This window comes from Lupinus angustifolius, chromosome LG04, assembly GCF_001865875.1.
Source record: "Lupinus angustifolius cultivar Tanjil chromosome LG04, LupAngTanjil_v1.0, whole genome shotgun sequence".
Taxonomy (NCBI): Eukaryota; Viridiplantae; Streptophyta; class Magnoliopsida; order Fabales; family Fabaceae; genus Lupinus; species Lupinus angustifolius.
In genome coordinates, this window is record NC_032012.1 from 25009239 (window position 1) to 25028837 (window position 19599).

The window sequence follows — 19599 nt, forward strand, 5'->3', positions numbered from 1 at the left end:
AAAAAAATAATAAATGTTATCTTAATCTCAACCATAATTTTAGGATTAAGCACGGTAGTTAAACAAACATCTTAAAGAGTAATTTGATTACCTCGATATTAATTAATAATCCTAACATTTCTCATTAGAAAATTATTCTTTTAAATTTCGTATTCTTATCGTGGGGATTGAGTTTAACATAGAAGAAATAATCAAAAACTTATTCCATCCACAAGGGAAAATAGTATATTTTCTTATGGACAAAGGTACCCCAAAGTGAAGAGAAATGTTTTTATTATTTATTAAATAATTAATAGAGAACTTAATATATATCTGTATACTAACAATGACAATCTAAGTCTTTTTATACTCATCATCAATCTTCCATATCTTAAACACTATTTACTTTGAAATTATGATCAAACTTTTATTTGTCACAAAATATATATAATAATTTAAATGTTTTTCTTTTTTGCTTTTTGAAGACTTTTGACTTGGAAGTAATTCATTAGGTGAAGATTACGAAATATACTTTTATGAAATTATATCAAAGGTAAATAATATGTTATTAACATTCAACAAAAAAAAGAAGAGTAATATTTATAACCTAAATATTTATAAATTAAAATAATATTATAAAATGGAGCAATATATTATTTGTTTCTCATAATATCATTTTGAGCATAAAATCAAAATAGTGTATTAAATCAATTGGGAAGAAACATAAAATTATTTAGATTTTACTTTTTATTTTTTAATTGTGTATCGTAGAAAACTTTACGCAGCCAATTTCAGGTCATGTTTATTCATAAGGAAGGTGTTAATAATGGTAATATAGATGACCTTTTTATATGAAGTAAAAAATGACAATTATATTTATGATGATGATTATTCTTTCACCTGTAAAGTTCATTCCAAACTTGAATCTATAATATCATTTCTATAAATTGAAGCAGCATAATATTAATCTTGATAATGTTCAAATGTTTAAGAATTCAATCCTAATAAATGATTTATAAATGAGTTATATTAAAAATTATATAATAATTTTATCATCATATTTTAACTCAAATATAAGATATTAAATTTATGAGTTTGCTTAAATTTAGGCACTCAAATGTTTTTAAAAAAATAAACTAAACAAATTAAAATATAAATAATTATTTTCTAATATACGAGGCACTCGATGATAGCTAATTTAATATATATAAATTGTATTCAAACTTTTTAATCACATTCACTTTACTATGAACCTTATGACCTATGAGGACTAACACGAATCTGTCTAAGATAAGCTATTTTAACAGAGGTGCTTGTATACATATACTTAGAGATGACAAAATTGACCGCCCGACCCGTTTAACATGCGCCCGCAAATGCCCACAAAATTGAATGCCCTGCCCGTTTTAAAACGGGCTTGCGGGCATTTGTTGAATAATTAAAAAATAAAAAATTAATATAATAAATGAAATTAAATTAAATTAAATAAAATAGTTAAAGATAAAAAATTAACAAATTTTTTGATATTTTATATGAATTTTAACAAATTATATTAGATTACAAATTTTTTTAGGGATTAAAAATCATATTACATCATAACTTATTTAAAATTTTCTTACTTTTTTCTTAAACTATGTTTATGGGCTGCCCGCGGACCCAAATGCTCGCAAACTTGGCGGGCAAAACAAGCAAATGGACAAATTTTGTATGCCTGCCCGTAAAAAATGTGAGCTATACGGGCACGCCCACGGACAATATCAATTTTGCCATCTCTACTTACACTCTTTATTTATTGAATGTGATATTCATTTAACTAGCAGTAAAAATTTATAACTAATAATAGATAAAAAATTGAGTTACCTAGAGATTTTTCTCTCCTTTGTTATGGACTTATGGGACGTGGTTAAATGTTGAAAATTTTGATTTGGCTTACGTTAATTGCAAACATATCCAAATCCCAAACACACGTTTAGGAAAGAAAACAGTGAAGTTGAAGCTGAGCAACTTCAATTCAAACACAGTTCTTGTAAAACGACGTCGTGTTATTACTCGAAGGTCCGCAATGCCATTTCGAGCTCGAACTCCAACACTTTATCGGTCTCTGCAAACCCTTTTCAATACTCATCACTCTCTCAATTTCTCTTCTTCTCTTCCACTCAAGGTTCAAAAATCCTCTTCTCATTTTACTCATAAAAATCATTTTTTTATATTCCTTTCTTATTCTTAATTGTTTGCCATTGCTAGGTTTCTCGCCACTTGGTTCACGATTGTGACTGTGATGGATTTTTGCCATGGTTGGAGCGCAAAGCTGGTTCCACCATTTCTTCATCACTTTCTATTGGGAAATCTTCATATGGCAGGTACTCTTCTAGTTTTATTCCATTGGATAAGGATGCAATGTTCTTTGTGAACAAGTTTTTACTCATTCATTATTATCTGCTTCTGAATTTGAATATGGGTATTTCATTCATTAACAAGTTCAACGCTATCTTCTTTGCTGAGTATTAGAAATATAGTTGTTTTAGATGAGATTAGTTACAACTTAGTTGCTTTCTCACATTATATATGAGCCACATAGTTGACTTGATGTAAAAACTTCCATTCATTCATTAAATTGTCAGGGGTACATTGTTGCTGTGATGCAAATAACCTTGTTTTTTTTCATCTTTTGGATAAAAAAGACTTGAGTATTTATTGATGAAATGTTAATAGTTAAGTCGGGATCAGTTGTTTGAGGATAACATTCTTAACAACAGAAATGGTATCTTGAAGAATCCTTCTGTTTATCTTATATAGGTATTAACTCTTATTTCCTTACGTTTTCATCCGTGCCTTGCATATAGGTCTCTGTTTGCTTCTAAGACGATACAAACTGGGGATTGCATTTTAAAGGTCCCTTACAATGTGGTATGTTTCACATTTTAAACCTTACTCAAACTCTATGTTATGGCCTGACTGTAATGGTCACAATAACAACTTGCTTGTGATGTTGATGGTCTTCATAATTGGTTTTGCAGCAAATAACTGCGGATAATCTCCCTCCTGAAATCACATCTTTAATCAGTGAGGAAGTCGGATATATCGCCAAACTTGCTATTGTTATTCTAATTGAGAAGAAATTGGGTCAGGTAACCTTATTATCACATTCTTATGAATCTGAAATTTAGGAGTTGAGCTGTTGCAAGTTTTACAAAACAATACAGTTGTATTCAGCTTAGAGTTATTGTTAATAATTATAATAAAAAATAAAACCATTAAGATGAAGGGAAAAATTACAAAGAGAAAGGTGTACAATGAGTCTTCCTTAACAAAAGGAAAAAACATAAAATAAACTAAGTTAAAGAGAAAATCAATGGAACAAAACTGTCCAATTCCTCAATGTACTTGCCACTGAGACCAATAGTTAGCTTAGAGCTTTGCACCTGGTTGAAACATGAAAAAACATGGGAGTAGGTTTGTAATATTTTTCTTTCTTTCTGTGTGGCAGGGCTCTGACTGGGATCCATATATCAGCTGTCTTCCACAGCCGAGGGACGTTCATAATACGGCAAGTATTATTTATTTACATATTTATTTTGGTATTTTGGGTGGTGTTATTTTTTCCTTTCATTTATTCCTAGTAAAAATGTTCTTTTCACGCGTTGTATTTCTATAAGCTATTCACCAGTTCATTTGTGCTCATTGTGCAATTTTAGTTTTGAAAAAATTAATCTATGATTATTCTAATGACTTTCATAATAAATTTCTGCTTGAAGATATGCATGTGTTTCTCATAAAATAAAAATGAATAAGATTTTTACTGCGGGTTAATTTTTAATCTTTTTAGATATTTTGGAATGAAAATGAGCTGGAGATGATTCGCCAAAGCTCAGTTTATCAGGAAACTATTAACCAAAAGTCTCAAATCGAAAAGGACTTTTTGGCAGTCAGGCCTGTGAGTATTTTGCATGCTTTTTTGTTAATGTATAAGTTGTTTTTCAATCAATCTATCTTTGAATTTTTATTAAATCATGTGGTATGTGGCAATGATGTGCTCCCCATCTGCGGAAATGAAGCATAATTTTGTCCATTTTTCATGTCTCTATAGTTGTAATTATGCATCCGACTCCAGTGTTCTTATTATCGATCTTGGGTCAAAGCAAGCTATTTTCTGCTTGAGGGAAAAATATTAGCCTGACATACCTTTCTTAGGGGCAGGATGAGATACCTTAGAACAAATTGAGGGAGAATTAGAATCCAGAAAACTAATTAGAAAAATGTTAAGTGCTCTCGGGGTATTAAAAGTCAAGGTGAAGTAATAACTTATATATTGAAGATGTGGAGATTTTTTTCATCAAAATGAAGAAGTGGAATGTTATTTATGATGCAATGAGTGTAGAAATAGCAAAATTATCTATAATCCACAATCCATCCAAATTAAATATATTCATATCCATCCATTAGAGCTGATGAATTTATATGGATATAATCTAATGGATGGATTCAAATCCATCCATTATATCCAATGAATATCCATTTGGATGGATATCCAATCCATCCAAAAAACCAAAATTCAAAAATGTTTTTCTTTGCTTTGGAATTTGATTTAATATTGAAGAAAACTAAATTCAAACAAATTCATCCATGATTCTCACTCTCACTTTTAATATTTTATTAAATTGATGTCAATTATATGACATGTATAATACATGTAGTTAATATTAAAATTTTATTCTTAAGTACATAACATATATATATATATATATAAGTGTAAGAAAAAATGTATCCACTAATAATGCATAAGTTTTATACACTATCACTTCATCATCCACCATTTATATTTAATATTTAATCATAATTAACTCTTCAAAAAAAAAAAAAAAAAGTAAACCAAATGGTGAATGATGTATAAATTTTTACACTCACAGTGTATAGATATTACACTCTATATGTATTTTTAAAATTTTGTACATGTAGAACCTTAAACATCACATGCGTGTAGAATATTGAAAAAAAAATTATTTTTCTATAAAGTTTAAAAAAATCAATTTTTTTAAAAATTGATTTTTAAAAATGTTTCATAAATGATTTTATAAGTGTTTTTATAAAAGGTGGTTTTAAAGAATATATAGTTGAGATAATAATTTTTAAAATAGTGATTTTCTTCAATAATATTTTTAGTTCCAATAATAAAAATCAAATGGATTGGATATCTATCCAAATCCACGAAAATGGAGTGATGGATGAATTGGATGGATTAGAATCCATTAGATATGGATGAATTCAATAACTTAAAGATATAGTTTAAATGAATATATATGGATTGATGGATGACTTTCCATCCATCCATTAACATCCAAATCCATCCATTTGCCACCCCTAAATGAGTGTCACATTGAAACAATGTTCATCTTCAAGTAATTAAATAAATTAAGCTGAATGCCCAATTTTGATTCATATGACATTAGTTAAAGAGCTGAGCTTGAGCACACATTTTATTTGATTGGTAAAGTTTAATTGAACAAGCTTGAGCACACTACTATATGGCCGTGTCTACGCCGACATATTTGAGTTAAGGTTTCAGGCTGTGGAGTAGACTGCATTACCAGTTAGAGCCAGACAATCCAATAAATTGTAATTACCAGTTAGTTGAACTCAGTGTAAAGTAGACAATCAATCAATGAATATTCAACAGATAGGGTTTTATCTTTTGATCTCTCTCTCATTAGTCCATATATCTTTTGATTCTTTTCAGCGAGTTATTTCATATCTACTTCAATATGTTCTGAATGTTATTTATATATATTATTGTTTGAGAGTTGAAAGATAGGTATTGAACGTTCTAGCTTTTGAGACTCGTTATAACCAAATTTGCCCTTCGAGTTCAGGTTTTTGAATGTCTCCATCAAAGTTTTGGTGTGATTACATACAAGGACTTCATGCATGCATGCACACAAGGTAAAGCAAAAACTTGAAAATTTATACTTCCCTGTTTTGTTCCCTTTCTCTGCAGTGATTTTAATTGATATTTATTTTATGAAAATATGAAGGAACTTGGTGGGGTGTCTGTTATACTTTGGTGTTGGTAAACTTATCTACAATAACGTTATATTGACTAAACTATTATGTTTTTGACTTTTGTAATCATATAAATGTCTAAAGTTATTTTGAAGGTAGTTTTTTATGACTATTCTCTGTTTAGTTGTTTTTGTTAAGTTGTAATTTGTTTAGTTAAAGGCTCTCACCTTGTTAATGTCATTGGAGGGAATAATGTAGCCAACTATATCCTAATAATCCTGTATATCTTTTTACAATTATCATTTGTTTAACCTAAAACAGAAGCATTGGAATTTGTTACCTTTGTTCTTTTGAGATTCCTTAGAATTAGAGAATTTCTTTAATAGATGCACGTCGGGGATTCTGATTTTTCCTAGTTCTTTGATTAGAGGTCTGCCAGACGTTGAACCGAGGATATCTGACCTTCTTGATCTTGCTAATTCCATATGTTTTGCTCTGCTGTTTCTTTACTAAATTAAAATTTGAAAGGTCTTGATAAACCTCACTTATTGTTAAGTTGCATTCACTGTGTAAATTCGTTCTTAGTTCTATTTGATAATTTCAATGTTAAATCACCAGTTGGCTCTCGAGCATGGGGAAGCACGAAGGGTTTATCACTGGTATTGTTACTGTTTAGTGACTTTAAGTTTTATGTTTGACCCATAATTAATTGTCTAATAATACTACAGATTCCATTTGCAGATTTCTTTAATCATGATGGGGTTTCAGAATCAATTGTAATGAGCGATGATGACAAACAATGCTCAGAAGTTCTCTCTCTCTCTCTCTCTCTCTCTCACACACACACACACACGTTTCTAGTCTTTGGGTTATTGGAATATGGAGTGTAATTGAAATGGTCGTTAAACAGTTCTCCCCCTAATTTTTGCAAATATGTGCAGGTTATTGCTGATCGTGACTATGCACCTGGTGAACAGGTTGTATACTATTTTATTGTCTTCCGTCTCATTTGTGCTAATAATTTACAACGGATTTTGAAATTTGTGTTCTCCAAGCTTGAACATCTTATAATACTTTGGAGTATGGACAGACTTGGCTCTTAAATATGAGATTCCTGGATTTCGAGAGATTTGAATTCTGTATTTTCTCCATACAGCCTCATGAACAGTTGCAATGATAGTAGAAGAATATAGTAATATAGCACTCTATATTCCCTCTATTTTGAATGATGATACGATATTTCAATACTTGTCAGTTTTCGTTATCAGTTTGTAAAATTTATCATCTAGGGCTTAGAGGGTTTTCTGCTTTCTTTGTTTTAGGTTCTGATAAGATATGGAAAGTTTTCAAATGCTACATTGATACTGGACTTTGGTTTTACAGTTCCATACAACACTTATGATCAGGTATTCCTTGTACTTGAATTTCAGGAAGCATACAATATAGGTTGATGTTTTTTTCCCCTCCCGTTTGTTGCTTTATTGTTATGATCGCACCTACTATCTTTGACTGATAAAGCTGGCCATTCTCAGGTTCAGTTCCAGTTTGATATACCTAAGCATGACCCTCTGCATGGCATGAAGTTGGAACTCTTACAAAGATATTTTGTGCTTCCAACTGAAGATGTAAAGAGCTTGGAGCATTCTGTGAATTCCTTCACAATCAAGTTTGCACCGATTCTCAATTTTTTATTCGTCACAAATTATTTAGATTTTAGATATTACAGTATGATATATTAGTACCGAGTATTTGATAAAGTGTTACTCTAAGATGTTGCTTATATACTTGCCAGTATTTGGCTATCTGATGGAGGTATGATCACATAGGGAGGTGAAGTCGGCTAGAGGAAAAGGGAAGGGTATTCCACAATCACTTCGTGCATTTGCTCGTGTTCTTTCTTGTACCACTCCTCAAGGTGCACATAAATTCTTGTTTCTTTAGTTATTTTTGTAATACCAATGGTTACATTTCTTCCCACCCAAAAAATTGTTACACTTGTTAACTTGGCTATGCCTAACACTTTCCACTCTTGTTCTTTTTATTGATCAAAATATCAGAACTTAACGATTTGGTCAACGAAGCAGCACACGCTGATGGTAGGCTGGCTAGGCGTCCGTTTCAAGATATCAATAGAGAGATACAAGCACACCTGATGCTGTCATCATTATTCGCCCGATTAATCGAGGAGCGCAATGCTGCTATTCTGGTATATAAGATCTAGTCACTTTATTATATATGTTGTATGATTGGTTAAACCTCCAAAAGGTGGCAACCAAGTGGAGTTAAAAGTGTATTTGGGTGAACAGTTATATCACAATAACTTTTTTAGATTGCTATTGTATTCAAAATCTAAGGAATATTAAATTGCATGTTCCTTATGTTATTTCAATCACTTCAAAGATCTTACTACTGTTCTTTCTTCTGACATAAAATGTGCTTTTCACACTTATCATTTGTGTGCAGTCGTTGGATTCTTCCAACTCTCCTTCCTCATGTGAAAGACTTGCTGTTAGAAGATCAATGGCTCGAGATCTCCTAGTCGGTGAGATTCGTGTTCTCAAATCTGCTTCTGCCTGGCTGGAGAACTACTGTGATTGAATACTTCATTTTCACAAGTAAAAAAAATCATGTTTCACCTTCTTGTTGAAAACACATGTATTAATTATTACACATTATTAATAATTGGTGCTTTATTGATGATTCTCTTGTTGCTTGAATTTGCAATACAATGTTGAAGAATTTAATTGACATAAGTAACTGTATTAAGCTATTACATTTGCATCTATGAATAGAGGTGTAAGATAGTTGGGGAACCTCAACTAGCTTGTGTAATATAGACAACTTAATTTGGTGATTTCTATGTCTTGAAAGGATTTGTTTTCAACTGCAATTGATTCACACAAATTAATAAAAGTAATTGTCCTCTTTACTATCTTACTTGATCACTTGACTCTTGATCCTTTCTGCTATTATAACACAGTACTAGTATATATGTACACTCGCACTAGTGAGAAGGAGGAGAGTGAAGATTCTAGTTTCGTCCACAACAAATGTTAACTTACTATCATTTGCCGATAAAAAATAATACCACATTATGTAGTCAATCGTATAGTTTGTACAAGTACAAACTAAAAAAATAAAGAATATAAGTCTTTTAAGTATATAAAAATAGTAATATGTGCATCCTTTTAATCACTTCTTAAAGAAGATACAACATGATTTACTCGTCTTTTAAACTATGCAAAAACAACTAAAAGGGGTAAATAATTGGTATTTGTTATTTATTGATTGGTCTACCCTAAAGTTGCATGAAGCATATAAAGAGTCTTTTATATATTTGAGTTTTTTCAAATGCACAGGTCTAGATAATAGGTAGAAGTACAAAATAAAAATCAATAATATAAGCATGATGAAATATTTCTTAACCTGCTTCACTTAGAATTTTTTGAAAAATCCCACACAATCGTCAATATATAGTTGGAAATAAGAGAAAACCTATATATAACAATCTCAAGCATCAAGTTCTCGATAACCATAATATTATATAGAAAAACTACAACAATAATATTATAATACAATTGAACAAATGCTTGAAATAGGAAAATTGAACATTTAAGTAATTGTTCTCTTTACCAACTTACTTTATCATTTGACTCATGATCCTTTCTGTGTTATTATAATATGTAAAAACAGTTATACTATGGACGCAATATATATTAAATTCATATATTATATAGGCGCCAACTTTTTTTGGTTTCCTACATGTATCCTCATATTGGAGGCAATCTTGTCCGAACCGGGAACATCCACACATATGTAGGGCTAACTCTCTCAATGGCACAAGATTCGAACCCGGGTTCTTGCTTAAGGGGAATCAAACATATACCACTTGAACCAACTGAACATTGAACTCTAATATCAATTCTTAACACTTGGGAGCCTAATTACCAGAGAGACCTATAACCAATGGGCCAAAGTAAAATCAGTGTAATTGAACTCTACGTATCAACAGAAAATCTTAATATCATGCTATATTTCTTTTATCTATTATCATTAGAAGATACCCCATTGGTTCAAGTGGGAAACTGCTATCCACTCTCTCGTGAGTGCTGTTTATCTTTTATGATACATCATTATGCATGCCATCACCTTTTCCATCTCGTACCTTTAGTGACTTATGATCTAATACTATTTTTAATAAATATAAAATATAAAAAATTAAATTGGAAATCTAATTTTAATATTATCAATATAGTAAATATATCATTTTCAATGTAAAAGTATTTATTTTATATTCTTAAACAATATTAGACACATTATAATATTTTAATAATAACAAGATAAAAAAATCATTCTTTCTACAGTTGATACATGATGCTCACACTCATGAGTGTAATTAACGAAGATGTGTATGCCACCTACTTCTACAAATTTTGTTTTCATTTTTTAAATTTACATTTCGATTTTCCTTTGAAGTTGTGGGTATACAGTATACTCCCTTTTCGTCCCTTTGCTTTTCTCTTATTTTTTTATTTTATTTATCAGATTATTTCTTTTCTCTTCTGCTCAAATAATTCGTTTATATTATTTTTTAATGTAATTTTGCAAAAGACAGTTGTCAATTATTTATTTTATCAACCGTATCTTTTGGTCAAGTGAGGATCTTTTCCAGTACCACCGGAGAGTCCAATATTGAATGAGATTAAGACATGTAGCAAAAAAATTATTTCAACAATTATGATTACATATTAATTTCTAATAAAAAATCTTTGAAAAAATTTCATCCTCGTAAAAATGTGTCAAACCATATGTCAATTCTTCTAATTGATTGGAAAAAATATATTAAGTTAAAAATTTAATAATAAAGTATTTTTCTGACCAATAAAAAAATGATAGATTGAGTGATATATTTTTTGGGATAGGAGATGTAGTCATTTTTTGAGGTAGAGAAATCACCAAAGTGAGCCCAATCTCTCTGAAGAAAACGGGAGCACATCTCCCACTTTTTGTATCACTCCATATAATATCACATTGATTGATTGGAACACAATTATTTAAGTTAAAATATCAATTATTAAATATTTTTCTGACCAATCATTATCTTGGCATGTAAAGTACACAAAGAAATAAAACAACAAATATGTAACAAAAGAAAACATTCTATATATATATAAGTCAACAATTATACTAGTGGTGACATTATGTTTAAGAAATCCAGTTATTTACTGACTATATTGAACTTATTGATCACACAGGTCATTTTTTAGGTCAGATTAATGGAAGTTCCTTGTAACATGATTTTAATGGATAACCAATATTCTCAATTGGCTTGTTAAGTTATGTTGAGATCAAGTGTCTTCCCTTATCATATTTAATATAATTGATTAGAATTTAGGAATAATATCATAATCACATTTTTGGTATTATCAAAGGTATTACCTACCTTATGGATAATGAATTACTTGTTTTGGGATTCTTATATGTCCCTTTTATCAAGTGTTGCTTCTCTAAAGTAAATATTTGACATTTTGGTCATCCCAATAATCTAGCGGAATAATAACTTTATGTATCTTACACTAAAAATATACATAGTCGGAAGGCAAAAAAAATATGTAACACATTTAGAAATATACTATTACTTCACCATTTTCAAATTATAATGAGAATTGGAACTCAATTTTACTATTATATCTCACCTCGCAATGATTGTCATGATGAAAGAGGAATCAACAGTGTTTAATTACAATTTATAACTGAAATTAACTGAGTAACAAAAATATAAAGAAAAACATATGATTGGATCATAGCTAAAATTTTCATTTTTTTTTCTTTTTAATATAAATTACTATGTTGTCCGCAATAAATTCATCTTCTATCTCACTATATAATTTTGTTTGCTTGTCTTCATTATTGAAAATAATATTTATATAATAGCTGAACACAATATATAAGATAATACGAATAACTTGATAAAACCAAGATATGACTAACGACAAACGGTGGATAATTTTTCAAATTTGAATAACTAATGACACAAAGAAAAATATGTTGAAAGTGACATCTCAAACTAATCTTCTATTGCTCATTGAAATTCATAGTATAGAATTTGTGGACAAGATACATATATTATAAATATAAATGACTAATAAGCATCATGGGATATATATAGTATCAATACATACATAATCTCTTTTATCAAGTGTAAAATCATTACGAATTCAAATGAAATTATATTATTATAAGCAACATCAACATTTATACGTGTAAGAGAATTTAATCCATTATATATAATATCTAGAAGGATCACATAAATTGCACTATATTTATTTTTCAAGTCACAAATTAAAGAAATGTGTGAGTTTCAACTAATATTCCCATAAAGATGTCATTTGGATATAGGCAAAGGAAATATAATAAAAGTTGTATTGCATCTGTTGTTTAGGGTTTAGTGACGATTATACTTAGGGTTAGAGATGGCAAAATGGGTCGCTCAATCCATTTTGCCTGTGCCTGCAAATGTCCGCAAAATTTAAGTGGGTGCGAGCATGCTCGCATTGTCTTAATGGACAAAAATTGCATGCCCTGCCCGTTTCAAAACGGGCTAACGGGCATGTGGATGGCCCACAAGCGTTTATAAATAAATAAAAAATTTAAAAAATTATACAATACAATAAAAGGAATTAAATAAAGTAGTTGAAGAGAATTTTTTTAAAATAACTTTGACATTTTATATAAAATTGAACTAACTATATCATATTATAAATTTTTTGAGACATTAAATCACATCATATCATAAATTATATGAATTTTTCATATTTTTTCTCTTAGAACATGCCCGCGGGTCGCCCATATTGCCCAATAGAAATACATGCGGGCATTACAGGCAAACAGGCAAGTGGACAAAATTTATATGTCATGCCCGCAAAAAGTTGCGGGCTATGCGGCCGACATGCGAGTTTTGTTCGTTTTGCCATTTGTACTTAAGGTTGAGATCAACCCTAAGTTGCACTACATCTGTTGTTCCAATAAATGTGTCATTCTTTATAATTTAAAAGTATAATATTTAAGTATCTTTTTAACCAAACACAACAAATGACACATAAGTCAATAAACTTTTTTCTAAAAAAAATTCAAGGGCAACTGTCTCCACTTGCACATTTAAACCTTCGCCACCACTGCCCACCTGAATGGATATTGAAAAGTAAATATCATATTATTTATCTCATTATCTCGACAATGATTTTAATATATATGTTGTGACGTTTTTACCTTTTATCAATTAGAGATGTAAACTTCAACAATAGTAGCTTGTTGTTTCTAAATAAGCTATTGAGAAGTTTGGAGAAGATATTAAGAGATAAATATTGGAGGATGATTTTTAGAAATTAATGCTAGTATTACAATAATTTCCCCAACATACTTGATATAAAAGTGGACTTCCTCAGTTCCTTTCCTATTTTTCTCAACACAATGATATAAGAGTGTAATATGAAAGTGATAACAGCGTAATTTTTTTTTATGCACAATCAATATTACATTATTTACCATTTATTTATATTAGTTTTATTTAAAAATCAATAATGACTAAAAAAGGAATGATGAATGATCAGTGGCAGTATAAAAAACTTTGAGTGTATTGTCTATACACTGACAATGTAAAGATTTATACACATTCAGTGCATTATCCACTCTTCATTTGGATTACATTTTTAAAAGTGTCAATGATGATTGAAAATGACTAATAGACGATACAACGATAATATATAAAACTTATACACTATAAGTAGGGCTGACAATGAATCGAATCAACTCGATATTTGTTAGAAACTCGATTCGTTATTTAGCTCGAGAAACTTGGTTGATGAACCAAATGAGTCGAATTTGAACTGGAAATTGAGCTCGTTAAATAAACGAGCCGAACATGAGTTGGATACAGTTCGACTCGTTAGGTTCATGAGCTAACTTGATATATATATATATTTATGTGAACTAATTTTTATGTTTAGCAACATCTATTCATTATTTTTTATATTTATTATTATTATATATAAACAATGTTTATATATATATAAATTATATTTCTTTAAAAAGAATTGATTATTTGAGTTAATGAACCAATTTGAACTGAGACAGTTCGCGAACTTTAACCGAACTAAAAAAATAACTCATATCGAACTCGAGTTACGTTTCAAGCTGAATCAATGTTTATCGAATTAAACTCTAATTCGACTCAATTCGACTCGTTTTCAACCCTAACTACAAGTATATACATCTTTTTCTCAAAAACTTTTACAAGACATCTTATTCTCATAAAATAATATTGTGGCATGTGGGGCTAGGTTTGCTATATAAAAAAGTGAAGTATGCAGTGCGCCAGTGCGGGTGATCCAACAACCCTCCCGCTCCTAATCAACGCATACACATCTTTAAAATTCACATTCCCTCACCATTTTGTCCTTCACACTTTCCTTAAATTCTCTTCCATTTCTTCCTCATGGTCACTGCACGTTCACATTCTCTCTTACAATATTTTCCCATCACTTTCTCACATTCTTATTAGTAGGTAAATATTATTTCTGGCTTATATAAATATTATGATAATGAATAATTTTTTTTGGCACTACCAAATATATTTTTCACCTTTTTTTATTAAGGAACTATTCATTTTCAAAATACGTGACTTTCAAACAAGTGTCGTTTTTAGAAGTTGAAAAATCTTTGACATTTTGATCATTCTAGAGATGATCATGATTAATTAATTAAATGGAATATCACTGAAGTTGTGGATATAATATAATAAAAGTGAGAAGATCCACGTTAGAAAAACTTACTCTACATAATCTAGTAATCTATATATATTTACTATTCAATCCATGAGATTCTCCTTTCTAAAATTAATGGGTAAGATAAAGCATTTGATATTTTAACTCTTGAAGTATATGAATTCCCCACCCAAATAAATATATTGATTTTCCAGGTTTACTGTGTGCTTCTCATATTTGATTTAATCATTATATCCCTCCATTTATGCTAACTCATTAACTCCTATTTTTAATTCTATCCATTTTTTGAATTTTCAAATTATTGCAACGGAAATCGATTCCACTTACCAATTCTCTCTACTCAAGCATTTATATCTCTTTATTATTTTTAATTTATTTGATTTCATTAGGTTTTGGTTCTTGCTCTTATTCTGCTACAAAGTGTTGTGGTGGAACTGCTTTTTTGACCGTTTGAAAGCTTCTGAGTGAGTCACACACTCTTTTTTTTAATCTTTTTATCACTTTTCTTATCCCTGTTTTGTTTTTCTTTTATTATTATTTTTGTTCTGTTTGCTTACTAAGTTAAGAAAAGGAAAATTATCGAATCCTGAAATGTTAGATACTTTCTTTTCTTTTTGGATTCATCACTCAAACTGTGAACCCATTCTCTGAATTCCAGGTTTTATCTCGTTCATTGAAAAATAGGGTTAATAAATTAAAAGCAAATTTGAATCAATTGAGGTTCTAGTTATTGGATAATTCGTTTTGTTTCTGATTTTTCTTAACTAGAAGATGATAAGTATGGTGGATTTTGTGGTTTCTGTTGTTGAATTTGTAGGGAATGGGAAAAAGGATTTTTTTTTTCTGTAGTCATTTCCATTGTGTTAGTAATAATTTTGTTTACCCCTTTCTTTAAGGGAGGAAAGTTAAATGATGAGATTAACCTAAGCATGTTTATCATCATCATCATCATCTTAGAAACAGGGTTTTGCATTCAGCATAGTGATGATGATGATGGGGGATAATATGGTCTTTTTCAATTTTCATTATGTTTAGCTGTTTGGTTAGATAGATGATTCTCTAGAGAAATACATTATATTAATAGTCTTATCATATTTGTTATCTGTAATTTGAGTTTCTCTGTTCAATTTTTATTTTGAATTGAACCAGTAAACATAGTTGAATTCAAATAATCAATACTTCACTTTGATTTCACATAGTTCTGCTATACAATCTGATTTCACTTAGTTCTGCTATACAATCTGATTTATCCTTTTATTTCATGTTTTGCTTTTCTACAATAGGTTCTGTAAGATCCGAGTTATTTTCAACTTCCTTCCTCATATTGTTGTAAAGCTTGCTATTTTTAGCTTGTGGTAGCAATCATACAGAAGGTATAACTCATGAAGAAGCTATTCTTTTTCAAATCTTCTGCATCTAGCAGTGGAAGCAATCATACAACTCCGCCAAAATCAACAAGTAAACAAGTGGGATGGGAGAATTTATCAGATGAAGGAATGAATAATCAAGCTCACAGTAAAGCTGAAGATTATTTTCGGAGCCCCAAGGGCTTGTTCTCCAAATCACGAAAGCAAGTCTCAGACAGCCCTCGTTCTTCTGGTGGTCCAAGTCTTACAAGGGGCCGTTCATTGTCATTATCTGCCATCCAGTTCAAAGATCCAAATAGATCTCCTTCAAGTAGCATTGCTAGCGATCCTTATCATCAATTTGAGTATCCATCTCGGTGAGTTCTGATAATCTAAATTTTAAAACAAAATATTGACTGAACTGAAGCTTTTTCTTCTAGCTATATTTTGCACAGGTTTATTTTGGTTTAACTCCTGTGCATTTATCAGTTGTCAGGCTCTTAACTCTGGGAAGCAAAACCAAGATAAGCCAACTCAATTTGCAGTGTCTTCTATCCAAAATTCAAATGGATATGAAAGACCTGGGTCTACGAGTTCTTCTACTTGTTCTAGCAACACTTCAAGTAAGACTGTGGATTGTTATATTGATGGAGAACAGCAGCCAGAGGAAAGTAGACCAAGGAACAATTCCCGTAGAAATGATACCAGGCATGGGAGTTATGGCATGAAGCTTCCTCCTAAAATTCAGAATACTACACCTAATTCACCAACAAATAGAGTCCAAGATAAACCAAGGGCTCACTCATTCAGAGAACCTAAAGTTAACCGTCTTCGTATCTCATCCCGAGATTGGACAGAAAATGGATTCGGGCATGAATCTCCAAGAAGTCTTGCAAAGAATGTCATTGAGAGACTTTCTCAATCTCATGATCTTGATAATCCCATCACAATTGAAGATATCTATGCAGGATCTGTGAATGGACACAATGATTCTGATTTAGATGATTTTCTGCAAAAAAGTTATTTTACGAATGAACCATACATAATGACAGATGATTATCATGACTTGGATGGCAACCCTGAGGGTTTAGGCTGTGACGAATCTGAAAATGATGTTGATGCAGAATTACTGAGAAAATCAAAGGAGGCTGATGAGAGAGTTATTGTTCTTTCTAAGAAATTTGAACGAGACAACTTCTTTCCTAATGACTGTTATGACATTCCAACACTGATTCAGACAATCAGAAACCTTGCAGAAGAGAAAATAAGCTTGGCTGTGGAAGTTTCAACCAATCTAAGGTCTCAAATTGCTGACAGAACATCTGCAAGGGAAGAACTTAGACGTGGAAAGACAGAACAGGAATTTCGGACTAGACGAATAGAAAATGAAAAGAATGAGATGCAGTCAGCGCTGGAGAAGGAATTAGACCGGAGGTCAAGTGACTGGTCATGTAAGCTTGAGAAGTACCAGTTAGAAGAGCAAAGGCTTCGAGAACGGGTTAGAGAGCTAGCAGAGCAGAATGTATCACTTCAAAGGGAAGTCTCCTCTTTGAGTGAGAGGGAAATGAAAAGCAAAAGTGTAATGACATATACTGACCAGCAGCTCAAAGAATTGACTGAAAGGACAGAGGAAATGAAAGAGGAGATTGTGGATTTGCGACAAAATCTCTTAGAATTACAGGAGAAATGTAAGATAACAGAAGAAAATAGGGAGCACATCCGAAGAAATTTTGAAGTGAAGGAAAAAGAGTGCAAAGATTTACATAAGTCCCTAACCAGATTACTAAGAACTTGCAGTGAGCAAGAGAAGACAATTACAGGATTACAAGATGGGTTTAATGAGAACTTTCAGAAGAATCAGTCTATGGAGAGAATTGATAAGCAAATTACAAAAATGCAGATGGAGCAAATGAGGTTAACAGTAGTAGAATTGGCCTTGAGAAAAGAGTTGGAATCTTTCAGGTACGAGGCAGATTCTCTTCGCCATGAAAATATAATTCTGTTAAATCGCCTGAAAGGTGATGCGAAAGAATGTGTTGCTGCTACTTTTAAGCTAGATAAAGAACTTCAGGCCCGCATTTGTTGCCTTCAGAATCAAGGCCTAACAATGCTGAATGAAAGCACATATTTGTGCTCAGAATTGCTGGAATTCATTAAAGGGAAAGGACGCCATCTTCATCATAATGTCCAGCTGGATATAGAATTTATAGAAAATGGTTTAGATGGGCAGTTCATTGTTGAATCCGAAACTAAAATTCAGGGACTTAAAAGTGGCACCGGGGCTTTATCAAGGAGTTTGCAGAAGATGTCTTCTTTGTTGAAAGAATTCCAGCCAGAGTATATAGATGGTGATAAATTACCTAAACTGCATGATCAATCGTCTGAGGTGAGTTTCTTCTCGAAGTTTTTCTTGAATGATTTAGAAATTAGAAGAACACATATTGTAAATCTATACTGTACTATACTATTACCTTGATACATATGGTCACTATGTTGTTGCTTGTATAGGATGTTGTAAGAACTGAGCTTAAAGTAGAATGTTTGGTAACAAGATTATTAAGAGAGAAGCTGTACTCTAAAGAGCTTGAAGTTGAGCAGATGCAAGCTGAACTTGCTACAGCAGTAAGAGGAAATGACATACTTAGGTCTGAGGTGCAAAATACAATGGACAACCTTTCAAGTGTAAAACACAAGTTGAAGGATCTTGAACTTCAGGTTAGTCACCAGTATTGAAATTTATTGTTTAAATTCAGCTCCCGATGTATATTTAGGATTCGTCTGCGAGTTGGATTTTAGAGGGAAATGGAAGGCTTGACATGACAATCATCTCACACGTGTATTTCATGACACCGAAGCCTTTCCCTTCCCTTCCCTCTGTTGGCCTCTAATAACCAACTCGCAAACACACTCTTAGGTATCATTTTTTATTAGTTCTTTTCTATAATCAAATTGGAATTTTCTCTGTTCTATTGAAATAGATGTTGAAGAAAGATGACAGTATAAATCGCCTTCAAAGTGATCTACAAGAGGCTATGAAGGAATTGACTATGATGAGGGGAATATTGCCCCAAGTGTCAGAGGAGAAAGATCTTATGTGGGACCAAGTGAAGGAATATAGTGAGCAGAATATGCTATTGAAGTCAGAGACAATAGAACTGAAGAAGAAGATAGATACACTTGATGAGGATATACTTGTGAAGGAAGGTCAAATAACAATATTGAAAGATGCCCTTAGCAAAAAATCCTATGATATCCTAGGGTACCCTGATTTCATGCATGACTTTTTGCTCAGTTGATTACTATGGAAGTGCTTTCTTTCTCCCTGTGGGAGAAATTATGTTACTTTGATCATAGTTACATATATTTGTGAATGTTTTTTTTTTTGAAGCCACCCTTCTTTTATAATTTGTTTCACAGGGTTTTGTTGTTTATATATGAAGTATAAGACTGGGCATAAAATAAAAGAACACAGTTTCTTTTTCTCCATTCATTGA

General features: G+C 31.2%; 2 protein-coding genes across 5 annotated transcripts; both read left to right on the forward strand.

The window, feature by feature from the left end:
- On the forward strand, positions 1948-8804 carry LOC109346516 (fructose-bisphosphate aldolase-lysine N-methyltransferase, chloroplastic). 3 transcript variants are annotated; one of them, XM_019586108.1, is made up of 16 exons: positions 1952-2140; positions 2224-2339; positions 2823-2886; positions 2997-3107; positions 3467-3526; positions 3806-3913; positions 5847-5916; positions 6595-6635; positions 6705-6785; positions 6918-6953; positions 7299-7382; positions 7509-7642; positions 7803-7891; positions 8034-8182; positions 8440-8569; positions 8751-8804. In XM_019586108.1, the coding sequence occupies exons 1-16, from the start codon at positions 2042-2044 to the stop codon at positions 8762-8764; spliced, it is 1386 nt and encodes a 461-aa protein (XP_019441653.1). In that variant the 5' UTR covers positions 1952-2041; the 3' UTR covers positions 8765-8804. The 3 variants fall into 3 exon arrangements, 2 of the variants coding, with proteins under 2 accessions (XP_019441652.1, XP_019441653.1); XM_019586107.1 differs by lacking the exon at positions 8751-8804 and having other exon boundaries at positions 1950-2140; positions 6505-6635; positions 8440-8724; XR_002107529.1 differs by lacking the exons at positions 8440-8569; positions 8751-8804 and having other exon boundaries at positions 1948-2140; positions 6505-6635; positions 7769-7891; positions 8034-8068.
- LOC109346514 (protein bicaudal D) lies at positions 15120-19564 on the forward strand. Of its 2 annotated transcripts, none has more exons than XM_019586105.1 (5): positions 15120-15223; positions 16043-16482; positions 16595-18491; positions 18614-18820; positions 19084-19564. In XM_019586105.1, the coding sequence occupies exons 2-5, from the start codon at positions 16142-16144 to the stop codon at positions 19399-19401; spliced, it is 2763 nt and encodes a 920-aa protein (XP_019441650.1). In that variant the 5' UTR covers positions 15120-15223; positions 16043-16141; the 3' UTR covers positions 19402-19564. The 2 variants fall into 2 exon arrangements, with proteins under 2 accessions (XP_019441650.1, XP_019441648.1); XM_019586103.1 differs by lacking the exon at positions 15120-15223 and adding an exon at positions 15325-15417.